The following is a 16,560-nucleotide window of genomic DNA, read 5'->3' on the forward strand; positions in this document are numbered from 1 at the left end:
CACACGTTTGATAATAGACTTACCGAGGTATCTCCTCCCTCTTCCCTGAGGTAACATTAGGAGTGCATGGGGGGGGGACAAAAAACAAATCAATGTAAACTATTCATAGACTTATATTGCAACATCTGAAAATCTCTTCAACGCTTTAGCAATCACACAAAATGTATTATGAAATGTAATGCAAATCCATGTCCAATAAGGCAAGGCTAAAACATACACAAAACAAAAGCTATTTCATGCAAAGATGTAGATCACACGGCGGCTTGAGGGATACCCTGGCGGTTGGTGAACAATGTTTAACGCAGGGGGTCTCATCATAGAAACTACATGTCATCGTAGTGTAAAAAAAAAGGCCTATTTCACATTTATGACAAAGTAATCAACTCTTTTGTTCTACTAGGAGGACTCAATATTGTCGTGGTTTTCTTTACGGTACAATAAGCTGCTAGGCAACAAACTGGGTAACGTATTCCTTTAGGACTTGATGTTCTCGTTTTCCTCTGTGACCTTCAAAAGTCAGACCCTTCTAAAATTACCGTTACCAACATGGGAGGAGCCTTTTCATGTCCACTTTAGTGTCAGTTCCTGTTATTTTAACAAATGAGAAAACAGGATTGTGGTTTCATTCATTTGAATTTAGGCTATACCCATCACAAACCCCGCGCATCCTCCTAAAATAGGCATATCTGCAATACATCATTATAAACATAATGAATTAGCTGTATTTACAAATAGCAAAACATATTTTTAGAGTCAGGTTTGAATCGTTTAGTTTTTTTACATTGAGGTAGACAATGTGTAAGGGTGGCAGAATACTTGAGAAATAAGCTATCTGACAAAAATAGTGCTGAGCCATGAATCAAAATGTCACTTTTTTTGTTATTAAAACAACTAATTGACTGATGTCGGTTCAATTACTTGAATACAATGTCGGGTTTTTTTGTGAGCAAAATGCGCTGTTTCTCAAGAGAAATCAAAATCATTCACGAGAGAAATTAAGTCAAGAACTATGTGGGATGCTGGGTGAAGGGAGTTGTAGTTTTCATTAAGGAAATATTCAACCTAGTTAAGCGCAGAAACGTGGTAATTAACTACAATGACCATAATCTATTGTGGCTGTCCTTTCTGGCTCAGACAGAGACAGATACACTTATTGCCTACTACTTTAGGTCAGATATACAGACTGCATGAGAGAGGAATGTACACAACAACTAGGGATAGAGACAGTTTGTGAAAGTTTGCCTTATCTACTTTGAAGAACTAGTAGAAGGATTGTCAGAGAGCTTTGCAGCATACTTAGGCAGGCTAGCTAAATAAGATGACTAAAGACAGTACAGTATGGGGAGCACAGAGATAACGTTAGATGGCCTGGCTGGCTGCTACTACCTGAGCAGAGCGGAGCTGATGACTAAGGAATGAAAATAATAAAATAAAACTAAAGTAATATACACAACTGAAATATTATTTCATAGCAATTTCATGTTTTTCCTTCTGATGTGGACCTGACAGAGACAATGGAAAATGTTCAATGCAATTGAATATTCACTATTTCCATTCCAAAGGAATTCCGATTGAAAAGCTCATTATTTCATAATGGATTTAATGTTAAAAAAAAAAGAGATTATTTTTTAATAATTGAAACGACCTCAAAAAAGCACTAGGCACTCAGGACAAAGGGGTGGCAGGGTAGCCTAGTGGTTAGAGCGTTGGACTAGTAACCGAAAGGTTGCAAGTTCAAATCCCCGAGCTGACAAGGTACAAATCTGTCGTTCTGCCCCTGAACAGGCAGTTAGCCACTGTTCCTAGGCCGTCATTGAAAATAAGAATTTGTTCTTAACTGACTTGCCTAGTAAAATAAAGGTAAAATTAAAAAAGACAAAAGCAATCTTAACACAGTGAACCCTGTCATCATCTCTCAAGGGCAAAGGACAAAGAGTCATGGAATCTTTGCACTCAGGTTGTGCACCTTTCGTCTGTTAATATTCTGTGAGGTTGACTGCTGCCATGGTGACCAAGACTTCTGAGTCCACACCAGGTTGGTTGAGCAAACAAACTCGGCAGACAGAGGCTGAAGCTTGAGTACACACTAACATCTATAGGACAGGGGCACTTGACATACTAGCCGATATCTGATGTAACCTCCCCTGGTATGCAGAGAGATTAACCCCCGGGAAGAGGGGTGCCGAAAAGTCGGATCTGCAGCCACTTTAAAAAATGTTTTATCTAGCTAGCCTTTTTACAAGCTAGGTTGATAGAACACATTCTCCTGGTGAGTATCGTCGTTTTTATTAGGGTCCAATTGCGACTGCTTTGACCTTGCTCACATTGAGTCACGAAATTCAGCAACTTTGCTCAAATAAGAAAGTTATGATGGGCACAAAGCACTGACAGAATGTGGTCAAAGTATACAGTAAACAACTACATCAACCTACACAAGGCAGGTGCTTTTCAAACAGACGCCTTTCCCTAAAGCAGCACTGATAGTCTTTAGAACTGGAGCACTGGGATGAGATCAACATTCCAGAATTCAACACACCATGAATGATGTCATGGCTATTCATTGGATACACCAATGGACCAAATGACCAATAGGAGGGGAGGTGGGTGTCTTTTTAGATCCAAATGAATTTGTTCAGGGGTGTGGTCTACTTTGCATGCATACATACATTCCAATATCCACCATTGAGGGTGACAATCTCCAGGGCCAGTGTTTCCCAACACCAGTCCTTGATTACTCCCAACAGTACACATTTTGGTTGTAGCCCCTGACAAACGCACCTAATTCAACTCATTGAGGGCTTGATGATTAGTTGAATCGGGTGTGTCTGTCCGGAGCTACAACAAACATGTGTACAGTTGGCAGTACTCAAGGACTGGAGTTGAGAAACACTGTCCTAGACTCTAGTGTCACTTCAGTTAGCTAGCAACGGGCATTGATTACAGACAGTCTATAGTGCCACTCTGACACTCTGTCAAAAGGAGAAAAAAGATCCCTGTGTGTGTATTGGTAGTACCTGATCTCTGAGTTCACCAGAGCATCCATTACACAGTGGTTCTGGCGTTTGTAGCCCAGTAGAAGCTGCTGGCCAAGAATAAACCAGTTCAGAGCAGTGAGCTCTCCAACGTGATGTCACACCTAACAAAATATGAAAACAAATACATTGGGTTACACACCAACAATAAAAATACAATACACAGTCTCAAAAGAATTTAAGCTGATCCCCCAACTCAAATCGGGTAGACAATTTGGGGGTTGAGCTGCTACCATCTCTGTTATCTTAGGATCAAATCAAAGAACATCTGGATGCATTTGTTTACCTTATGACCACCACATGTTCAACACTGGAGGTTGCTTGTAAACAAAGCTTTGACTAGAAAATGTGCAAACTGTTTTCTGTGCAAATGAACACATCAGTTTAAACGTTGAACACAAACTACAGCCAGTAGCTAATGCCTATGAATAAACTGTGTATATGTCATCTCTGCAGATGATTATTTTCTGCCTGAAGTGCCCAGAGGCATGCCACAACACTTACAACAGGAGTAAAATAGAAGAATGGTTCCTATGCCAAATGTAGATGTATAAATGATGTATAAATCTACCAAATGTTTACATGGCGGTTCTAGCTACAATTCTTACTAAATGCCATTAAATAAGAGTATGTATGACATAGACCCGTTTCCTCTGACCCGTTGGTCAGAAACGACATGTCTGTTTAACGGCAATATCTGTCCTTTCAATTTGGCAGAAAGAGGAAGCCATTGCTCGCATTGACATTCATAGTAGTCAGTGGATTGAAAGCAAGTGATTAGCTCATGATAGAGGAGCCGAGTAGCTGTCTTGCGATATAACAACACAGTAGAGAAAAGAACACAATTCAAAAACATTACACAGAAATGTTTTGACGCTTCCACTAAATCACATATAGCAAGGTTATCTAGGCTGGCTAGCTACACCAACAGCGAGAAGACAAGGCGACATGACAATCTTCTCATCGCACAGCTTGCAAATGTGGGGTAACCGATTAGTTTAATATGTAACGTTACACAGATGAGATCAACAACAGAGCCAAGGGCCTCTTCTGTGAACTGGTTTAACGTTAAATACATACACAAAAATGCATACACTTGAATGGCTTGGAGTTTCTATAAATCTACTCCATAAGACCGGGTCTAACGTTTTACAACGAGGAGTCGAGGCCTGCAAGTGAGGCCTGTTGTGGTGGGAGGGGGGGTGACCGAATTGGCTAACGTTAGCTAACTAAATATCCAAGTTAGCACAACCTAGTTAATAACCGAGTAATGTTTGTGTTGTAAACTTAACTGTCTGTTCCCAAAAGTAATGTGCACAACATCTAGCTAACCAGCTAGCTTGCAACCAATGCATCGTCCATTATTAAATACATCCAGCAACGTTAGTTAGCTGGCAACATTGGTGGCTAACTATACTTGGTTGTGTGAAAGATCTGGTGGTAGTTAACTAAATTGAAGGCTAGCTGCCGGTGTACATAGGAGGGTTGAGATCATGTCGCATTCACTAAATACAACATGCCACTTTACCATAGTTAGCTATGTTTCGTGAAATGTGACCACAAAGGTAACTCCAACACTAGTTTGTGTAGGAAACTAGACTGGAAAGCGAACTAGCGTAGCGTGCATGGAAACGGCTAAGCTAACGTTAGCTGGTATCTAGCTAGCTTGTAACTAAATAACACTTTGGAAGTTGTGTGTATTATGGCAAGCCCAATAAATCATCAACAACAACAAAAAAATACCGAAAATAAGCCAGCCAAATACTCACTCTTTCGGGTGCTCTGGGTCATAAAGGTCCCCCATCTCCTAACATTAACCTCACGCCGATAACAAACAGCTCCCGTCTTGGCTGAAAAACATCCAGCGCTGCCGACGTCCACACGGGGTCGAAATGGTACCTAGCTAGTTAACTGTAAGTACCTAGCCTATTAAATCAGAAAAGCGGTGCAAAGTTGTGATTACTACTCAATTTGGTGAGGTATTCTAAAAAAATAAAATAAAGAGGCAGCTAATTAAACATGTGATTTCTAGCTGGATTGCACAATTTTGTTGGCTAACGTTATATTTTCTTTTGACAATGGCTACCTAGATAAATGTCTAGAAATGCCGTGCTACAACGGCGACTCCTCCCCTCTCGACATTCCATCATGACGATAAAATATAGTTTTATTTTTTATATATATATATTTAGCTTTCCCACTGTTCCCCACCAACTATCTAGTTGGATAATAACGTGCAAACTGGAAACGTCCAAGTGTCTAGAAGTTCTGCTTGTGGAACGAAGCTAAAGTTAATCACCTGGCTGGCGGATTGTTTGTAACAAACACCCCACTGTTTGTAGGTAGCCTACGTTCATGATTAGCTCGCTATGTGTGATACAAGTCTAATGTGATAGATATTCAGTTAGTTGACATAGCTAGTTACCATACAAGCTCAATGTTTATGTTGAAAAGTGAAGAAAAAAAAGGATGTTCCTCGTGATTTGACTAGTTGGGGTTTTGTTCTGTTTATCAGAGCACAGTTGTGCTAGCTGGATCACTGCAAGACCATACTGATAGATGTCTGCAGATGTGCTTCAGGTTGGCCAGTGTGTAAACCAGCTGGGCTTGGAATGGAGACTCATTACCAAGAGTGGTGCAGTCCAGAGCAAGCAGAATGACAGGTGATCAATTTTGGATAAAAAAGTATCATTGCAGGTCCATAGTTCACAGTACCAAAGTGACTGTGACTTGAACAAGGTACTTGAACAATCCCCAAATAGCTTGTGAGGGATACCAGGGCTATGTGCTAACTTTTCCCCCAAGGAGTACATGTGCTTCTAAATAAAAATAAAAATGTAGAAGCACACAAATAAATTTAGGAGCACAATGAAAAATGTTCAAGTAACACGAGAGTTTATTAACAAACAATTTATTACATACATAATTATACTGCGTGCGTGTACTAAGGGACACATACCACCAATCACACATTGACTCATGGCTACTAGACGCAAAGGATATCAGTTGTCCAGCTGCTTTTGTATGTTGGCACGCTTAGAGGTCAGCCAGCGGTCCACGACAGGAGTGGGATCCAACTCCTCGACAGAAGACCCCCAGGCTGATCCTCATCAGGTCTTCGGTGGTAGAGACCCCAAGGCAGCTTCTTGTCAATCTTAATCGAGTTCTGTGCAGAGAAGCCTCACTCACACTGGGCGGCTGAAATGGGCAGCACCAGCATAAGCTGCACCAACTCCAGTATGTTCTAGGGAAAAGATGATATCTTTCAATTCCATTTTAATCTTACCATTAACTTATCAAAACCAACCATAAAAGGATACCATACATAACCACTCTGGACTGTTAGTCTACCTTGTAATCGTGCCTGTAGGGGTCCTTTGTCAACATGGTCTCCCACATGCCACTAAGACTTGTCCTTGAAATTGTGGCTGACCAGGATTTTCAGCCCCTGCCACTCATCCTGGATTGCAGCCATGTTGCACCCCAATCTGTAGGATTTAACAGAGCAAGTGAGTTTGCAAATATGCAAATATAACATTGTCTCATATGGCAATGCAGTGTCAAATAAATTCTCAGCTCCTTGAAATGCCTCATCAGGTCTGCCACACCATCATTGCCAAAGGTGAGAAGGCTGGCCTGGTCTTCTGGCCATGTGTCAGGGTTTAGCACTCTGAAAGTCTCCACTGGGGTCTGGACACCCTCATTCTTCAGCAAACATGGCTTTGAGATCATCCACGCCAATGTTGATGGCCGCCTCCATGTGCTGCTTCAGCTAGGGATTGGTGAGGTCTGTGAAGCCTTTCAGATTCCCCTTCAGTGTTATACCCTTTAACAGAAATAACACACACACACAATGACATGTCTGGCCATTTGTCTGTCTCCCATAAACATTTTTTGAAGACTTCTCCACTGCATTTCCCTCCTTATCCTCAAATTGTTCTATTGGGTAACGAATACATAGATTCTCAGTGTGGGAATCAGTCTTAATCGTTGATTTTAATAATCGATTTCTCTTGCATCCTAACAAGCTCTCAGCCTAACACACCTGGAATCTCCTCTCATCACCCTGCTGCTGAGCAAGCATGGTCTGGATCTTCTCCAGCATGCCTCCTGCCTTTGCCCTAAGCTTTAGTGCTTCCAGTCAGGCCACTGTCTTCCCCAACTCTGACATGGCTTGGGGAAGGATCAGGTAATTTCTTTGCAGGGTGAGGCTAAGTGAGGATAGCTCCTCAACTCTGACATGGCTTGGGGGAGGATCAGGTCATTTCTTTGCAGGGTGAGGCTAAGTGAGGATAGCTCCTCAACTCTGACATGGCTTGGGGGAGGATCAGGTCATTTCTTTGCAGGGTGAGGCTAAGTGAGGATAGCTCCTCAAACATGTCAGAGAAAATGGCAGAATACACACGTGCATTCTCCATTTCCCGCTTTATCGGTTAAGTAGTGAGTAAATAAACTAGCACCTGTAAATTACTTTATTCTGAAAGTTAATTTGACCTATTTTTTAAAACTAGTGTTGTATTCCATTTCCTGTGTAAAACAGACCTTCTTTGCCTGCCCTTGAACGTCCGCTGTTGTTGATGTGTTGCAGAACAACGGAGTCCTGGCCTTCGTCAGAGGTAAGGTCCTTGTCTCGTCCATGCCTCAGGAACACTGAGGGCTATGTGGACATGGGGGATCCAGCGAGTTCCCTCGACGCTAGACGGTGTGCAAATATCTACACTGAGCTCGTGCCCGAGAACATAGAGCTCTCGTTTGGATTTTCCGCTGAAGTGATACATCTTCTGAAGTGATACATATCAGATTCAGAAGATCATACACGACAGACACATTTGTCTCTTTCTTCTGAATGGTCAGTATTGCCAGCTCTAGCCTGTGAAAGTCAGAACAGAATCTTCCAAACAATTCACCCCCCCCCCCCCCCCCATCTCTTGTGCCAACAGAAAACAATAATTCTGTGGTATTTACCATTCCAGCACTTAGAGCACACACAGACACACACAGTATTGTTTAACAAATCAAATCCAATTTATTTATAATGCCCTTCGTACATCAGCTGATATCTCAAAGTGCTGTACAGAAACCCAGCCTAAAACCCCAAACAGCAAGCAATGCAGGTGTAGAAGCACGGTGGCTAGGAAAAACTCCCCAGAAAGGCCAAAACCTAGGAAGAAACCTAGAGAGGAACCAGGCTATGTGGGGTGGCCAGTCCTCTTCTGGCTGTGCCGGGTGGAGATTATAACAGAACATGGCCAAGATGTTCAAATGTTCATAAATGACCAGCATGGTCGTATAATAATAAGGCAGAACAGTTGAAACTGGAGCAGCAGCACGGTCAGATGGACTGGGGACAGCAAGGAGTCATCATGTCAGGTAGTCCTGAGGCATGGTCCTAGGGCTCAGGTCCTCCGAGAGAGAGAATTAGAGAGAGCATACTTAAATTCACACAGGACACCAGATAGGACAGGAGAAGTATTCCAGATATAACAAACTGACCCTATCCCCCCGACACATAAACTACTGCAGCATAAATACTGGAGGCTGAGACAGGAGGGGTCAGGAGACACTGTGGCCCCATCCGAGGACACCCCCGGACAGGGGGTCCTAGTTTTATCTGATAGCAAATAAATCTGAAACTAAATCAGATCATTTATTAGTTACAAATATATGTGGCATACAGTGGATTGGGATTATATGCCCGCCTGCCTCTCTGCAGGTGGTCAATCACTCCCCCATGGTGGCACCATCTGCCCCAAAGGAGACCCACTTCTTCATCCATGACCCTCCATCTTCCTCTGGGCAAACAGCACGATATGCGGTCTTGGTGGCATCCAAAACACCTCGAATGGACCAAAAAATAATAATACAAAAGCATTTATTACTAAATAAATTATATCTTCATTACGAATAAGGATTCAATTTTACACCAAAATAACGCCTATAAAGATAAACAATTTACCAATGGCATGGAGTGTTCCGAAGTCTGTTGTCCGACCAAATTTGACTAAAGGTTCTTTCGCAATTTAGTATGGTATGTTTAGCTTATTTTCAGCTGTCTCCTCCTCAGACAGCAGCACTTGCCTCCTCAAGGCTGCTGACACCGTGGTTTATGGTGTCTCCTGTCTCAACATGTTCAGATCTCTGCACTGGATATGCCGCAGACAGATGTTATGTTTCGCTGCGCTATATCTCTTTTCAGATGCGGGTTTCCTGACACGAAGGACGGGTTGCCTGCCTGTTGCAGCCTTCTACAATATTTGCAGAACATTACATTGTTTTCTAACTCTAGCCATGGTAACATTTTGAGCCAATTCGCGTTGAATCTATATGTTCTCCCTCCGCCGGCTACAGTGGACGTTGAAGTGACAGCCGGGGGTCACCGTAGCTTCGCTAAGCGCCTCATGTAAACCTTGTGAAGAGGCTTCATTAGTTGAACCTTGCGAATCCCCCTCGCCTGATTACTCTTTCTCCTCGTCTCTTATTCGCTTAAAATAAAAATGTAATGGGCTTCATTTTTAGCTTAGTCTGCACGTTAATTTACAGCCTATACCAATACTTTCCCCCCAGTGTTGTTCACCTTTCTCTCACTCTGACTGGACTGCGTCAGCACTGAAAACCCTACTGTGGTTGGCGCTTGTGGGGAGAAAAAAAAATAGATTACGGTAGATTGTAATCTTTACTCGCACACTGTGCTCGTAAATCATTTTTCCGGTTCGCACACATCAATTTAAGGGCAAATGCGAGTGAAATACTCGCATTGTAGAGCCCTGGATACCTTTTACAGAATGCTCTGAGTTGTTATGATACTGCTATTTAAACCCACAAGGTTACAATGAACATTGGGGCGAGGAGAGTAATAGTTTACTCCAGCAGACGATGCAGGTGGAGAGAATAGATTACAACATTGGAGGGGTGCTACTTCACAGCCTGAGTGGGGGACACAGGATCTGGTGGGTAAGCATGGGACCAGTCCCAAATGGCACCCTGTTCTCTATGTAGTGCCCTACTGTTGACCAGTGCCCATAGGGATATGGGACTCTACTCAAAAGTAGTGCACTTTATAGGGAAAAATTTGTGATTTGAGATGCAGACATGGGCTCTAGCATAATTTGGAAAGAATAGAGGTCAGTGAACAGTAATAAGGGCCAGTTTCCCAGACACAGATTAAGCCTAGTCCTGGACTAAACAACACAGTCAATGGAGAATCTCCATTGAAATAGCTTTGTAGTCCAGGACTGAACGTATTATCTGGGTCTGGGAAACTGGCCCTGCTGGTGTGTAGTCGCGATCTTCAGAGAAATGTCCTTTATGCTGATAGAAAACATCTAGTCATCTAGGCAGCATAACATAATTGGCGATGATGAGTTTGCTGACTGTTTGTGCTGTCATTGTTCCAGGGCTCAGTTCCAAGCTGTGTGAGGAGATCCGTGACACGTTTCGGTCACATTTTGACTGGATCAGTGGCGCCGCACCAAAGTGCAGAGAATCCCGTTCAACACTACAGCACACTGCTGAGTTTAGCCTCACTGCAAAGGTCTGTGTTTGTCTTCTTTGAGTCAAAAGTAGCCTTCGTTGCCCAATAATACTAAACCCAGAAGGAATACCAAATGTCTAGTTTTGAGTCAGACTTGGGCCTGTATTCAAAAAGCTTTAGTAGGACTGCTGATCTAGGATCAGGTCCTCCCTGTCCATAATAATCTGATTCAACATCAAATTATATTTTATTGGTCGCATACACATATTTAGTAGATGTTATTGCAGGTGTAGGTAAATGCTTGTGTTCCTAGCTCCCAGCAGTTCAGTAATATCTAGCTGTAAAGATATTAAGGACAGTATGTGGATAGAATATTTAGTATATCTAGAATACGTAGGATAGAATAGTGACTATGATATAAAAGGCAAAACTGAGCCTAGATCAGCACTCTGAGAAGTTTTATGAATATGGGCCCTGGTCCTCGCCTGCCTTCATGTCTGCTGACAATGTGCTCCTGTTTCATAATGACCAGGCCCTGACCCTGAGCCCAGGCCCTACAGAGGGCGCTCATGAGCACATCATCCTCTCTCTCTCTCTGTTGTTACACCAGCAGCAGAATCCCTCTCTGTGATGAATACACACATCACCTCACGCATGGCTGGAATACTGCTGCCTGTCCACAGCCTCACCACAGTCAGGTAGGTACCCATAGTCAGACACAAGTCTGTATCCCAAATGGCACCCTATATAGTGCACTACTTTTGACCATAGTGCACTACTTTTGACCATAGTGCACTACTTTTGACAGGGGCTATGTACGGAATAGGGTTCCATTTGGGATGCAAACCAAGGACAATGACTACATTGTGATAGAAGGGCAATACGTTCTACTCTGCTGACCATAGCATTTTGTTACTAATGCCTTGTATTAAATACATGTCAATTCAATTGTCCCTCAGTGTAAATTGCTGATGTTGGTGGTTTCTCCAGTGGCCTGAGTTGAGGTGTGGAGCCCTTGGAACTGATTAGGTCTGTGTGCCCTTTACCTGCAGCCAGACTCCTTCACCCCTCAGGCTTGTTCCAGATGTGCCATTACAAACACTTGTATGATGTCCATCTGAAAGACTTCTTGGAAAATCGCATGTCTTTATTACATTGTAATTACATGTGTAAGTACAGTGTTTGGATGGATCAGTTGAATTATTTAATACACAGGGAATTGCTGGCCTCTCAGCGAAAGTGTTTGTTTGTGTCCGAATGGCACCCTCCTATTTATAGTGGACTACTTTTGACTAGGTTCCCTACAGGTCTCTGGTCAAAAGTAGTGCACTACACAGGGAGTAATGTGCCATTTGGGACTTAACCTGTATGTATTGTGATGCCTCTCCCACTTCAGTGAGAAGACTCGCTGGGAATCCTTGGCCAGCTGCACCCTCCAACCTGTTCCACAGCTTTCCCCCACAGGGAAATCTGTATCCTTCAAACTATTGTCCAGATTCAACTCCAATTGCCGTTTTTAAGATCAATGGTGATGTTAAGGCAAATTTGCCCTGAAATCAATAGGCCTGTGTTTGGATATCTCTCACACCCAAGTCAGACTGTTCTCTCTGCTACCACACGGCAAGTGGTACCAATGCACCAAGTCTGGAACCAACAGCACCCTGAACAGCTTCAACCCGCAAGCCATAAAACTGCTAAATAGCTAATCAAATGGCTCCCTGCATTGACCCTATTTTGCACAAACTCTCTTGCACTGACTCTATACACACATACTGGACTCTACCCACACGCTCACACATACTTACACTGACACCCCAACACACACACCACATACTGGACTCTACCCCCACACACACACACACACGCTGTTGCTACTGTCTTATCTATCCTGTTGCCTAGTAACGTGACCCAAACCTATATGTACAGTACATAGCTACCTCGTACCCCTGCACATAAACTCTGTTTTTTTTTCTTCACCTTTATTTAACCAGGTAGGCCAGTTGAGAACAAGTTCTCATTTGCAACTGCGACCTGGCCAAGATAGGGCAAAGCAGTGTGACACAAACAACACAGAGTTACACATGGAGTAAACAATAAGCAAGCCAATAACAAACAAATCAATGACACAGTAGAAAAAATAAAGTCTATATACATTGTGTGCAAAAGGCATGAAGAGGTAGGCAATAAATAGGCCATAGGAGCGAATAGTTACAATTTAGCAGATTAACACTGGAGTGATAAATGAGCAGATGATGATGTGCAGGTAGAGATACTGGTGTGCAAAAGAGCAGAAAAGTAAATTAAATAAAAACAGTATGTTTTTATTTAATTTGAGGACCGCCACAGGAAAAGAAGACCCAGAGTTACCTCTGCTGCTGAGGATAAGTTCATTAGAGTTACCAGCCTCAAATCGGCAATTAACTGCACCTCAGATTGCAGCCCATATAAATGCTTCACAGAGATCAAGTAACAGACACATCTCAACATCAACTGTTCATAGGAGACTGTGTGAATCAGGCCTTCATGGTTGAATTGCTTCAAAGAAACCACCACTAAAGGACACCAATAATAAGAAGATACTTGCTTGGGCCAAGAAACATGAGCAATGGACATTAGACAGGTGGAAATCTGTCCTTTGGTCTGATTTTTGGTTCCAACCGCCGTGTCTTTGTGAGACGCAGAGTATGTGAACGGATGATCTCCGCATGTGTGGTTCCCACCGTGAAGCATGGAGAAGGAGGTGTGATGGTGTGGGGGTGCGTTGCACCAAGAAGGAGAGTGAAGGAGTGCTACATCAGATGACCTGGCCTACACAATCACCCGACCTCAACCTTATTGAGATGGTTTGGGATGAGTTGGAATGCAGAGTGAAGTAAAAGCAGCCAACAAGTGCTCAGCATATGTGGGAAAGCATTTCATGTGAAGCTGGTTGAGAGAATGTCAAGAGTTTGCAAAGCTATCATCAAGGCAAAGGGTGGCTCCTTTGAAGAATATAAATACAATTTGATTTGCTTGGTTACTACATGATTCCATATGTGTTATTTCATAGTTGTGATGTCTTCCCTATTATTCTACAATATATAGAAAACCCCTTGAATGAGAAGGTGTGTCCAAACTTTGGACTGGTACTATGTGTGTATTTATATATATATATTTTTTGTATCACAAAATGTAACGTGATTTAACACACACAACCACAAAGTAGGTGGCGGCATGCACAAACAAAATGTGTGAACGCCATGATGCCAAAGAAGAAGAAGAAGAAATGACATGCGAGACAGTGTTGCCAACCCCCCGTAGCGACACATTTTCAAAAAAGCGACTCGCGACAAATCTAGCGACTTTTTCTGGTGTTATTGGAGACTTTTGGAGACTGACGTGAAAGCACTTATCGTTCTTACTCTTCTCAACGAGCAGCAGGTGCTGCTGTGGGCCCCCACCCCACGTCCCAATGCACTCACAGGAGGCCCAGTCCTCACACAGCAGTCCCTCCCAGCTGCAGTCAGAACAGGAGATGTTCACCCCTTCGTGTCCAGATTGCAAATGAATTGCGCATGCGGGAAGCCGCCACTGGCTGATCCCACCCTGGCTTACATAAAAATATATACACTGCTCAAAAAAATAAAGGGAACACTAAAATAACACAACCTAGATCTGAATGAATGAAATGTTATTAAATACTTTTTTCTTTACATCGTTGAATGTGCTGAATGTGCTGATGTAATGTCCTTAAAACAAGTCAAAATGAGGCTCAGTAGTGTGTGTGGCCTCCACGTGCCTGTATGACCTCCCTACAACGCCTGGGCATGCTCCTGATGAGGTGGCGGATGGTCTCCTGAGGGATCTCCTCCCAGACCTGGACTAAAGCATCCGCCAACTCCTGGACAGTCTGTGGTGCAACGTTGGCGTTGGTGGATGGAGCAAGACATGATGTCCCAGATGTGCTCAATTGGATTCAGGTCTGGGGAACAGGCGGGCCAGTCCATAGCATCAATGCCTTCCTCTTGCAGGAACTGCTGACACACTCCAGCCACATGAGGTCCAGCATTGTCTTGCATTAGGAGGAACCCTGGGCCAACCGCACCAGCATATGGTCTCACAAGGGGTCTGAGGATCTCATCTCGGTACCTAATGGCAGTCAGGCTACCTCTGGCGAGCACATGGAGGGCTGTGCGGCCCCCCAAAGAAATGCCACCCCACACCATGACTGACCCACCGCCAAACCAGTCATGCTGGAGGATGTTTCAGGCAGCAGAAAGTTCTCCACGGCGTCTCCAGACTGTCACATGTGCTCAGTGTGAACCTGCTTTCATCTGTGAGGAGCACAGGGCACCAGTGGCAATTTTTTTGCCCTCCTACGGCCTCCTCCACATCTCCTGATGTACTGGCCTGTCTCCTGGTAGCGCCTCCATGCTCTGGACACTACGCTGACAGGCACAGCAAACCTTCTTGCCACAGCTCGCATTAGTGTGCCATCCTGGATGAGCTGCACTACCTGAGCTACTTGTGTGGGTTGTAGACTCCGTCTCATGCTACCACTAGAGTGAAAGCACCGCCAGCATTCAAAAGTGACCAAAACATCAGCCAGGAAGCATAGGAACTGAGAAGTGGTCTGTGGTCACCACCTGCAGAACCACTCCTTTATTGGGAGTTGCCCAATAAAGGAGTGCTAATTGCCTATAATTTCCACCTGTTGTCTATTCCATTTGGACAACAGCATGTGAAATTGATTGTCAATCAGTGTTGCTTCCTAAGTGGACAGTTTGATTTCACAGAAGTGTGATTGACTTGGAGTTACATTGTGTTGTTTAAGTGTTCCCTTTATTTTTTGGAGCAGTGTATTTTTTACCTGAATTAGGGCCAGACTAGTTAACATAACTTTCTCACATTGCCAGTATTTATGCTGCAGTAGTTTATGTGTCGGGGGGCTGGGGTCAGTTTGTTACTTCTCCTGTCCTATTCGGTGTCCTGTGTGAATCTAAGTGTGCGTTCTCTAATTCTCTCCTTCTCTCTTTCTTTCTCTCTCTCGGAGGACCTGAGCCCTAGGACCATGCCCCAGGACTACCTGACATGATGACTCCTTGCTGTCCCCAGGCCACCTGGCCATGCTGCTGTTCCAGTTTCAACTGACCTGAGCCCTAGGACCATGCCCCAGGACTACCTGACATGATGACTCCTTGCTGTCCCCAGTCCACCTGGCCATGCTGCTGCTCCAGTTTCAACTTCCACCTGACTGTGCTGCTGCTCCAGTTTCAACTGTTCTGCCTTATTATTATTCGACCATGCTGGTCATTTATGAACATTTGAACATCTTGGCCATGTTCTGTTATAATCTCCACCCGGCACAGCCAGAAGAGGACTGGACACCCCACATAGCCTGGTTCCTCTCTAGGTTTCTTCCTAGGTATTGGCCTTTCTAGGGAGTTTTTCCTTGCCACCGTGCTTCTACACCTGCATTGCTTGCTGTTTGGGGTTTTAGGCTGGGTTTCTGTACAGCACTTTGAGATATCAGCTGATGTACGAAGGGCTATATAAATAAATTTGATTTGATTTGATTGACAGTTTTTTCTACTGTCTCTTTTTGGTCCATTTAGATTGTTAATGTAGATTGTATACAAAATAGTTTTTAAAAATGTAATGGTTAAAAATGTTCACGTTTTACTGTGACTTATTGTAGGCTCCTACTTGTTGTAGGCTCCTAAGTGGACCATAAGGTTAAAAACCAAACCAAATTTAGAAAACTAAAGTAAAAAACAAAAAACAAAAATAGAAAAGTAAGTAATTCAGCCAGAGTGTCTCTTTTGGGTCACTTTTGCCGGTCCCAAGCCCGGATAAAGGAGGAGGGTTGGAATTGTGACATAAAAAAAACAAGAATGGACAAAAGAACGTTCATTTGTAATTCTAAACATATTTAGGGTGTTTTTTTACTCACTTTTTATCTCTCCCACGACGTTATTCCTCTCTCCTACAGCGTACATCACAATTACATGCACATTGTCAATTGTACAAATTAAGCGATGACGTCATTTATCGACTTTTAGGACAGCCAATAGCTAC

At 43.4% G+C, this 16,560-nt stretch overlaps 1 protein-coding gene and 1 long non-coding RNA gene across 3 annotated transcripts in view; both read right to left on the reverse strand.

Moving 5' to 3' along the window:
* The window catches only part of setd2 (SET domain containing 2, histone lysine methyltransferase), a 46,102-nt gene extending 40,953 nt beyond the window's left edge, over window positions 1–5,149 (reverse strand). The window contains exons 1-3 of one of the 2 annotated variants that reach the window (XM_031811794.1): window positions 4,802–5,149; window positions 3,015–3,136; window positions 24–45 (exon numbers count right to left, since the gene is read on the reverse strand). In XM_031811794.1, coding sequence (XP_031667654.1) covers window positions 24–45; window positions 3,015–3,043 — 51 coding nt within the window. In that variant the 5' untranslated portion in view covers window positions 3,044–3,136; window positions 4,802–5,149. The remainder of the gene's footprint in view (window positions 1–23; window positions 46–3,014; window positions 3,137–4,801) is intronic. The other variant, XM_031811793.1, reaches the window with a different exon arrangement.
* A 757-nt stretch (window positions 5,150–5,906) lies between these two features.
* Window positions 5,907–16,559, reverse strand: LOC116359246 (uncharacterized). Its single transcript, XR_004206624.1, has 3 exons — window positions 16,436–16,559; window positions 6,384–6,520; window positions 5,907–6,276 (listed from the first exon to the last, which is right to left on the reverse strand). It is a non-coding gene; the product is annotated as an uncharacterized LOC116359246 (long non-coding RNA).
* Between the last annotated feature and the right edge of the window lies 1 nt (window position 16,560).

This window comes from Oncorhynchus kisutch, unplaced genomic scaffold (assembly GCF_002021735.2).
Source record: "Oncorhynchus kisutch isolate 150728-3 unplaced genomic scaffold, Okis_V2 Okis02a-Okis13b_hom, whole genome shotgun sequence".
NCBI classification, from domain to species: Eukaryota; Metazoa; Chordata; class Actinopteri; order Salmoniformes; family Salmonidae; genus Oncorhynchus; species Oncorhynchus kisutch.